Here is a 10625-nt window from a genome sequence, read left to right on the forward strand (position 1 = left end):
GGTCAAATGGCCTCCTTCTGTGCTGTATGATTCTATGAAATAAATTACTACGAGTGGCGGTTTAACCCTGCAATAAAAACAGAATGCTGGAAATCTTAGCGGGTCATGATGCATCTGTGGAGAGAAAAACAGAGTTAACATTTTGGGTCGGCGACCCTTCGTCAGAACTGCCGAATGTTTGAAAAGAGCATATTCTGAACAAGCACTGAAAGGGGGAAGTGGAGGAAAGAACAAAAGGGAAGGTCTGTGCTAGGGTGGAAGGCAGGGGAGATTAGAGAGACAAAAAGGATGATGGGCAGAATTGAAATGGTAATGATAGAGGTTAGAAAAAGGTTAATCTGAAGAGGGTGTGAATGGCTTAGTAGTGACCAGCTGCCATTATAGACAAAGAGAAAAAAAGAGAAGAAAGAAAAAAAACATGAGATGGGGGGAGAAAGGGAGCCAAAGATGGCGAGAGGTTATGCTCTGAAATTGTTGAATTCGATGTTGAGTCCAGAAGGCTGTAAAGTGCCCAAACGAAAGATGAGGTGCCGTTCCTCGAGCTTGCGTTGAGCTTCATTGGAACAGTGTAGGAGGCCGAGGACGTAGAGATGAGAGTGGGAGTGGGATGGAGAATTAAAGTGATAGGCGACCGGAAGCTCGGGGTCACGTTTACGGACTGAACGGAAGTGTTCAACAAAGCAGTCACCCAATCTACATTTGATCTACCCAATGCAGAGGACACCACATCGTGAGCAGCGAATACAGTATACTAAACTGAAAGAAGTACAAGTAAATCGCTGTTTCACCTGGATGGAGTATTTGGGGTCCTGGTTAGTGGAAGGGAGGAGGTAAAAGGGCAGGTGTTGCATCTGCTGTGCTTGCAGGTTTAACCCTGCAGCCTGGTTCTGATACTAGAGTCTCTTCATGATGTACCACAGGGTTCCATCCTTGGCACCCTCCTCTTCATTTTACATTCTACTCCTCGGCGACATTATCCAGAAGAATGGAGTGGGTTTCCGCATGTATACCACCAACTTTTCAATCTGCTTCTCCATGGCTGTTGCCACCCTCGAGCTATCTATCTGACATTAAGAGCTGCATGAGCCAAAACCTTGTCCAGTTAATGTCAGTCAAGCCAACATCCAGTTACCCTAAAGTGCTTGGAGGTATTTCTTTGTACACGATGAGCAACCTAGAAATACAAGTGTATTTTGTTGTAGAAACAGAATAAATACATTGGAGGACAAGCTTGTATTGTGATACTAGGTACCAGCGATGTGGACGAGTAAATGATGCCTTTAGCTGGCAGGGCAGTTTAGAACAGCTATTATCAGACAATCTGGAGAACAAAGTTACAATAGCACTAAATGCATTGAGCAGGACAATGGTTATCTCTGTCCAAAGACATTTTGTACATGAATTTTGAAGCTGCAAGTGACTTCTTGCTAGTTGAAGTATAAATAATCCTATTTGAGAGTAAACTATTCTTTCTGTTGTTTTTGTAGCAGGACAGATACCTTTTACTACTACCGAGTCTTGGTCATTATTTAAAAAAATGCATCAAAAGCATTGGTACCCACCTCCCACTTTGTTCACTTCAGCCACAGTTTGTGTCCTCTTGGATCATGCAGGGGCTCGATCAGGGTGTTCATACATCTACAGTTAGGCAATTGCTTCTTAGTTCTTTCACTCAGTTTCATAAAATGTTGTTTGGTTAAATTGTGCTTCTTTGCATGTTTTTGACATGCTTTCTTGAAATTTGTTATTTTGATCCCATTCAGAATAATACAATGTTCTAGGGCAAGAAAGTTTGCCATTTGGTTCAGGAATTACAATGACTCCTGCAATGTTTCACTCAAGCAATCATTCACAACTTTACTGAATGAAAAGCTCAGATTTTGCTGAGTTAGGAGATGATGATCTGCATTGTGGCATCAAAACAAATCATCTACTACATCATGAAAGAAACATTTTATTCAAAAAAAGATGAAGAAATAAATGATCAGTACTAAAATGATCAATGAGGTTCACTTTGTGGGCTTATGTAAACTTGATGATTTTATGTATTTCGTATTTTAGCGGGTTGTGGCAATGAAAACTAGCTTTTATTGTATGTTGCATTAGAATGGCTTGATTGGCACCCCATCCACTAGCTTAAACAATCACTCCCTCCACTGTGGCTGCAGTGTATACCATCTACCAACACCTCCCAAACCCACGATCTCTACCACTTAGAAGGACAAAGGCAGCAGGCGAATGGGAACACCACCACCTCCCAGTTCCCCTCCAAGTCACACACCATCCTGACTTGGAAATATATCGCTGTTCCTTCATCATCGCTGGGTCAAAATCCTGAAACTCCCTCCCTAACAGCACTGTGGGAGTTCCTTCACCACACAGATTGCAGCGGTTCAAGAAGGTGGCTCACCACCACCTTCTCAAGGGCAATTAGGGATGGGCAATAAATGCTGGCCTTGCCAGTGATGCCCACATCCCATAAACGAATAAATTAAAAACAAAATTTTAAATGGGGTTTGCACCATACTTCCGGCAAATTATGGCAATTAAGTGTTTATATGGAAATCAAGCAAGGAGAGGATCAGACCTGATTGTAATGTTCCTCACTGAATTAAACCGCTGACACTCACTGTCGCGGCTCGCTCACGATTAGTGCTGGTTAAGGTGACAGACCTTCAAGAGATAAAGAACAAAAGAGGAGAACAATGTTTTGGAGGGATAGTATAGGTATAGTGTTCCCAGTATGAAGTTGTCTTATTTTCTATTACAATATAAAACTGGTAAAGATCCATCTCCCAAGAGAGATGTCTATGAAATTATTGACATCAGGTGTGACATGCTCTGCAAAGAAACTAAAAATCGTCCATTGCTGGGTATTCCTAATTCAGGCACTTTTCAAATAGTAACCAAGGTGTTGCCAAAAATTGAGTTTGTGGTTTCTTCATGAAGCCATTATTTGATATGCCTGAAACATTTTACATTAGAGTGGCTTCCTGGTGAGAGGAGAATTGCAATGTACTGGGTCTCCTCATGGGGTGAAAGGAATGACACACAACAGGGTAATGTTGACCAGGTAAAAGACTGTAGTGTCCAATGCGTTTGTATAGAAGTCTTATTTTTAAATGAAACCCTTGTGATGGGACATAATTCTGATTGGTTGAGTATAAATGTGAATCATTCCTGTCCACTGTGTTTTATAATACAAACTAGAAATTCATATTCAAAGCAATAATTTGTGAAATTCATGGAAAATATGGTAACCAGTCTTTCATTCTGCCCAACAATCATTACAAATAAGATATGCATTATTCAAGGAAACTTAGAATTTGAGAGAAGAGGAAAAAGGTTCTGAAATGATGACTTTTTATGTATTGTGTTGTAACCTGGAGATTTTCAGGTAAGATCCTGTGGCCAGTTCGGTCTCTTTACGTATTTCAATTTTTTTTTTATTACAGAGACATTTCAAAATTTAAACCACTGTCCAGCGCAACCACTGTAACGGTGATCACAGGAGATTATTATGATCAGCAGCTTCCTGACCCTTTGAATAAGGTAAGTACTGCATCTGAATCAATGGTGACCCACACTCTGATCCTTTTAGTCTGCTGAGAAGCTGTGAATCCATTTGAATGCACTGTAGAAATCCATTTATAACAGATTATGGTTTAATTTGTATAATAGTTTATCTGTAGAACAGCAAATACCTGGGAGGGATTGCAAGGCAGTCATCTCCTCAAGGGTCGTGGATGACATCTAATTTCAAAGATGACGTGGTACTTTTAAATTTAATGGAGATATGTTCTATAATAATGCACTGTGAATTCTCTGGGGTGGTTCTGTCTAGTTTTGGGTCCTCTCTTTTATTTACTGACAGCTCTTACTGTGAAAAGGAAAAAGGGATAGACCGAGTAACGAGAGGCCAGTCAGCCTAACCTCAGTGGTGAGCAAATTGTTGGAAAAAATTCTGAGGCATCATTTAGAAAGGCACGGATTAATCAAGGACAGTCAGCATGGATTTTATTAAGGGAAGGTCGCGTCTGATGACCTTGATTGTATTTTTTGAGGAGGGTCGATGAGGGCAGTGCATTTGATGTGTATATGGATTTTAGCAAGGCTTTTAACAAGGACCAACAAGGCAAACTGGTCAGAAAATTAAAAGCCCAAGGGATGCAAGGGAAAGTGGCAAGTTGGATCCAAAATTGGCTCAGAGGCAGGAAGCAAAGGGTAATGGTCGGCAGGTGTTTTTGTGACTGGAAGGCTATTTCCATTGGGGTTCCGCAGGGCTCAATAGTAGGTCCCTTGCTTTTTGTGATATATATCAATGATTTAGGCTTGAATGTAGTGGGCATGATCAAGAAGTTTTCAGATAATAGAGAAATTGGCTGTGTGGTTGATAGTGAGGAAGAAAGCTGTAGACTGCAGGAAGATATCAACAAATATATGCCCTCATCTCTCTCATCTGGAGGGAGGAGAGCATGCAGGGAGATCTCAGAGATGCAGTGATCGTAACCATCTTTAAAAAAGGGGACAAGTCTGACTGCAGCAACTACAGAGGAATCTCCCTGTTATCATCCACTGGGAATGTCATCACTAGAATCCTCCTCAACCATCTTCTCCCTGTGGCCGAGGAGCTCCTCCTGGAGTCGCAGTGCGGATTTCGTCCCCTACGGGGCACAACGGACATGATTTTTGCAGCGCGACAGCTGCAGGAAAAATGCAGCCCTTATACATGGCCGCCTTCGACCTTACAAAGGCCTTTGACACTGTCAACCGCGAGGGTCTATAGAGCGTCCTCCTCCGTTTTGGATGCCCCCTAAAGTTCGTCACCATCCTCCGCCTGCTCCACGACGACATGCAGGCCGTGATCCTTACCAACGGATCCATCACAGACCCAATCCACATCCGGACCGGGGTCAAGCAGGGCTGCGTCATCGCCCCAACCCTCTTCTCAGTCTTCCTCGCTGCTATGCTCCACCTCACAATCAACAAGTTCCTCGCTGGAGTGGAACTAAACTACAGAACCACTGGGAACCTGTTCAACCTCCGCGATCTCCAGGCCAGGTCCAAGACCACCCCAACCCCTGTCGTCGAGCTACAGTACACGGACAACGCCTGCGTCTGCGCACATAGAGGCTGAACTCCAAGTCATAGTCAACGCATTTACTGAGGCGTACGAAAGCATGGGTCTTACGCTAAACATCCGCAAGACAAAGGTCCCCCACCAGCCTGTCCTCGCTGCACAGCACTGCCCCCCAGTCATTAAGATCCACGGCTCGGCCCTGGACAACGTGGACCATTTCCCACACCTCGGGAGCCTCCTATCAACAAGAGCAGGCATTGACGACGAGATTCAACACCGCCTCCAGTGCGTCAGTGCAGCCTTTGGCCGCCTGAGAAAAAGAGTGTTTGAAGACCAGGCCCTCAAATCTGCCACCAAACTCATGGTCTACAGGGCTTTAGTAATACCCGCCCTCCTGTATGGCTCAGAGACATGGACCACGTACAACAGACACCTCAAGTCGCTGGAGAAATACCACCAATGATGTCTCCACAAGATCCTACAAATCCACTGGGAGGACAGATGCACCAACATTAACGTCCTCGACCAGGCTAACATCCCCAGCATTAAAGCACTGACCACACTTGATCAGCTCCGCTAGGCAGGCCACATTGTTCGCAAGCCAGACACAAAGCAAGCGCTGTACTCGGAACTCCTTCACGGCAAACAAGCCAAAAGTAGGCAGAGGAAACGTTACAAGGACACCCTCAAAGCCTCCCTGATAAAGTGCTACATCCCCACTGACACCTGGGAGACCCTGGCCAAAGACTGCCCTAAGTGGAGGAAGTGCATCTGGGAAGGTGCTGAGCTCCTCGAGTATTGTCGCCGAGAGCATGCAGAAATCAAGCGCAGGCAGCAGAAAGAGCGTGCGGCAAACCAGTCCCACCCACCCCTTCCCTCAACAACTGTCCCACCTGTGACAGAGACTTTGGTTCTCTTATTGGACTGAACAGCCACCTAAGAACTCGTGCTAAGAGTGGAAGCAAGTCTTCCTCGATTCCGAGGGACTGCCTATGATGATGATGATGATCAATGAACAGGTCGGGTGGGCAGAACAGTGGCAAATGAAATTCAATCTGGAGAAGTGTGAGGTAATGCATTTGGCGAGGGCATAAACAATAAATGGTAGGACACTGAGAAGTGTAGAGGAACAAAGGGACCTTGGAGTGCATGTCCACAGATCCCTGAAGGTAGCAGAACAGGTAAATAAGTTGGTTAAGAAGGCATTCGGGATACATGCTATTATTAGCCAAGGCATAGAATACAAGAGGTTATGCTTGTACTGTATGAAACACTAGTTAGGCCACAGCTAGAGTACTGCATATAGTTCTGGTCACCACATTGCAGGAAGATTGCACGAGAGAGGGTACAGAGGAGATTTACAAGGATATTGCCAGGACTGGAGAATTTTAGCTATGAGGGAAGATTGGATAGGCTGGGGTTGTTTTCCGCAGAACCAAGGAGTCTGAGGGGAGACTTAATTGAGGTGTTTAAAATTCTGAGGGGCCTGGATAGAGTCGATAGGAAGGACCTGCTTCCCTTTGCAGAAGGGTCAATAACCGGGGGCATAGATATAAAGTAATTGGTGGAAGGATTAGAGGGGATTTGAAGGAAAATTTCTTCACACAGAGGGTTGTGGGGAAACTCACTACCTGAAAGGGTGGTAGAGGCAGAAACCCTCACCACATTTAAAAAGTGCTTGGATGTGCACTTGAAGTGCCGTAACTTACAGGGCTATGGACTAAAAGCTGGAAAGTGCAATAGCTCATTTTCGGCTGGCACAGACGCAATGGGCCGAATGGCCTCCTCGTGCCGTAAATTTCTCTGCTTCTATGAAGATCAGTGAACTGTGTGTTATTAATCCACGAATGTGTGATGACCTCCACACTGAAGGAATAATGGTAGCCAAATTAGCACCAGATATCAATGAGAAATATACATTTATGGAGAAATAATCTACAGTTGATTACTGGGAAATAATAGGATCTTTTTATAATTAAAAATCATTATTAAAACATTTCTGGCAACAAGAATGAATAATACCAGGCTTAGTATGACAGCATGTGATGCAGAACCTACAGATACAAACAGGAGTGATACCTGAGGCCTGGACTCACATTGCCCACAGCTAACAGTTCAGCACTGACACCAAAACATTGGCCAGAATTTTTCGGCCCGCAGTGAGCGAATGGCGCTCGCTGTTCACTAGGTTTATAGCTGCTCACAGATTTTCCTGAGCTCGGGAGCAACAATTTACATTCATTGGGCGTCTGAAACAGGGGATCTGGGTCCTGTGTGAGTAGGTAAGCAACAGCGTGTCTCCTCAACCAATCAGGAGGGAGCTTTAACCCCCAAAACGGGCGGATTTGGGTCGGGTGGGATGTTAGTGTTAGATACCTGAATCCCGCCGGGAGAGGGGGGGGGGTTTGCAGGTGACCAACCTGCTCGCAGGAGGCGGGTTGACACTTTAAATATTATAAGGAGGCTATGTGCCTCTTTCTGTAGCACCATTTTAAAACTAACTCTCGGAACCTGGCAGCTATCGGAAGGCAGGCACTGCTGAATCCAGGAGGTAAGAGCCTACCCCCTTGCTTAAGCGTCCCTGCCTCCAATCTCCAACCCCTCCCCCCCCAGCCAGCCTTCCGATCACTGACCTCCCCCCACACACCCCACCCCCCCCAAAACCACCCCGGCCTTCTGCTCCCGCCCCCATTCTCCTACTCTCCCCCCCTCCACCCCTCTGATCCTTGCCTCCTCTGATACCGCTCACAGGACACCGCCCCCCCCCCCCCATCCCGGCTTACGATCCCTCTTTCCTCTCTGCTCCCTGTCTGCAGCCTAGTGCCGAAGGCCCACCTGCCCGACAGCCACTCAGCCCCGCTGGAAGTTGAGGAACAAAATGTTAATCAGGCCCTGCCATTAAATCCCACAGGGCCTGAGAGGAAACCATTTCTCCTGGGTTTCCCGACCATCATCCAGGTCCGTGCCCTATACACTTCCAAGTTAAAATCCTGCCCATAGAATCTAAACCGGAAAGTGTAAGTTAGAATATTTAATTCAAAATCAGAAAGCAAAATAAGGAAAGGGAAAGAAAGATGTGATTTTGAGAGAACGATTATAGAAAATTACAGCATAGAAGGAGGCCATTCGGTCCATCGTGCCTGTGCTGGCTCTTTGAAAGAGCAGTTGTGCTTCGAGCCACTTCCTCGCTTTGTGTCCGTAACCCTGTAAGTTACTCATCCTCCAGTACCTGTCCAACTCTCCTTTCAAGTTATTTATGGAATCAGCTTCCACCACCTTCTCAGGGAGAGTGTTCCAGATCCTGACAACTCTGAGTGAAACATTTCTCCTCAGCTCCCCTCTGGACCTTTTGCCAGTGATTTTGAATCTGTGACCTCTGGTTATTGACCCACTCGCCACAGGGAATCGTTTTTCTCTCTACTCTATCAAAACCCCTCATTCTTGAAAACCTCTATTAGGTCATCTCTTAACCTTCTCTGTTCCAAGGAGAACAGTCCTAACTTTCCAACCTCTGCTTATAACTGAAGTCCCTCATCCCTGGTAACATCCTGGCTTTTACATCTTTCCTGAAGTGTGATGCCCAGAATTGTCCACAATACCCCAGTTGAGGCCTAACCAGTGAGTTATAAAGTTCCAGCGTGATCTCTTGGCTTTTATATTCTATCCCTCTATTTATAAACCCAAGTAACCCATATTTTAACCACCTTATCAACTTGCCCTGCCACCTTTAAGGATTTGTGTATATGAACACCAAGGTCTCTCTGCTCATCCACACTTTTCAAAATCGTGCCATTTATCGTGCACTGTCTTTTCATGTTAGTCCTCCCAAAGTGCATTGTTTCACAGTTCTCAGCATTGTATCCATCTGCCATGCTTCTGCCCATTTTACGATCCTGTCCATGTCATCCTGAAGCCTGTAACTATCCTCATTATGATCTACTACTTTGCCAAGTTCCATATCATCTGCAAACTTTATAGTGCTGCTCCTTAAACCCGAGTGTAGGTCATTCATAAAAATTAAAAAGAATACTGGATCCAAAACTGACTCTTGGGGAACACCATGGCAAACCAGGTCCCAGTCTGAACAATTATATTACACCTTAGGATTTCAAAGTGCTTTGCAACCAATTGCCAGTATTTAAAGTGCAGTCAGTGTTGTTGTATAGCTAAATAATAGGTGCAGATATTGGGATTTTTGCCACGACAGCAATGTTTTTGACACTAAGTATAGCTGGGGGTGGCAGGTGAGTTCTCATTTCCTTTGATTAGTTTTCCTCCTGAGTGAAACCTTTACTTTAGCTGATATTTGATTTTTTAAATGTTTTCCCAAAACAAATGCAATTACTTTTCAGTGAGATGACTGGCACTAAGCCCAGAAAATGATCTGAGCTCTCACAACTAGCAATTCAATATTAGCACTACACAATGTCATGGAAACATTCCATTCAGTTGAGAATATACAGTTTAATATAAAGTCTTATAATAAGTCAAAAGTTGTAGTTTAATCTTATTTCATCTACTCAGAATCTGAAGTCTGTTCATTTTTTTAAAAGATTGACCTGCTTGATATCCTGCTTGCTGTCCACTTCCTTTTTTGATCAATGATATATCTTGAGATACAACATTTCAAATATTTAAAATGATTTAGATTAAAGATGTTGCAGTATAGTTTCCATGAGGCTAAGATCCGATTCATAACTTGGGGACAAAATTGTTATTTGTACTTCCTGACAATGTTCGTTGCTACCAAACAGCTGCCTTATGACAATCGATGTTTCCTCTTAATCTTCTGGCAGCTTTTCTTCCATACTTCCTTTACTCAAAAATACAATGCAGTCAAAAGGAGTGGGGGGTGGGGAGGGTAGTTGTATGTGTGTGTGTGTGCCCAGAGGTACAATCTGTATTAAAGCTATCTACACACTCAGTATTTAAAACTCTAGATTTGAAGGACTGATCTGTAAGGTGCAGAAAATACAATTTTCCCCAGAAAGAACCAAAATGTTGCACTGTGAATAAGGTAGGATAAGAACTATAATTTTCAGAACTCCAACAATTAGGTGCAGCAGGATTAATTGCTCTGCCCCCACCGCCCCCCCGGCTTCCCCCCACCCACCCCACAGATAGTTGAACCTGCTTCCTTACTTGCTCGCATAAACACAGACAGAGTTAATACCCTGGACCTGATCTGATGGCCACAGAGGCTGGTTGGAAGGGCTGTTTTAAAATATATGCCAATGTTTATTTAGTGGACACCAGGTATAGCAAAAGACACCCAGGTAATTATATCTGCTATGACTAACCGACTGGATTTTCAAGTCTTTGAAAACCTCGCCAATTCACCACTAAAGATGCAGCCATTTTCAAGTCTTTGAAAACCTCGCCAATTCACCACTAAAGTCGCAGCCCAATAGATCCCACACCAACTCTATTAGCCGTGGTCACTGTGAGCTACCTAATCATGTGAACGCTGAACATCTAAGAGGGCATAAAACTGCAATCAGTAAAATAAATCAGATTGCTTCTAACCAGCAAAGAGCCACGATCG

At 44.3% G+C, this 10625-nt stretch overlaps 1 protein-coding gene across 1 annotated transcript in view; it reads left to right on the top strand.

The window, feature by feature from the left end:
• Positions 1 to 10625, top strand: part of LOC139248267 (uncharacterized) — a 151527-nt gene that overhangs the window by 137328 nt on the left and 3574 nt on the right. The window contains exon 6 of the mRNA XM_070872075.1: positions 3456 to 3552. Coding sequence (XP_070728176.1) covers positions 3456 to 3552 — 97 coding nt within the window. The remainder of the gene's footprint in view (positions 1 to 3455; positions 3553 to 10625) is intronic.

Source organism: Pristiophorus japonicus, chromosome 1 (assembly GCF_044704955.1).
Source record: "Pristiophorus japonicus isolate sPriJap1 chromosome 1, sPriJap1.hap1, whole genome shotgun sequence".
NCBI lineage: Eukaryota > Metazoa > Chordata > Chondrichthyes > Pristiophoridae > Pristiophorus > Pristiophorus japonicus.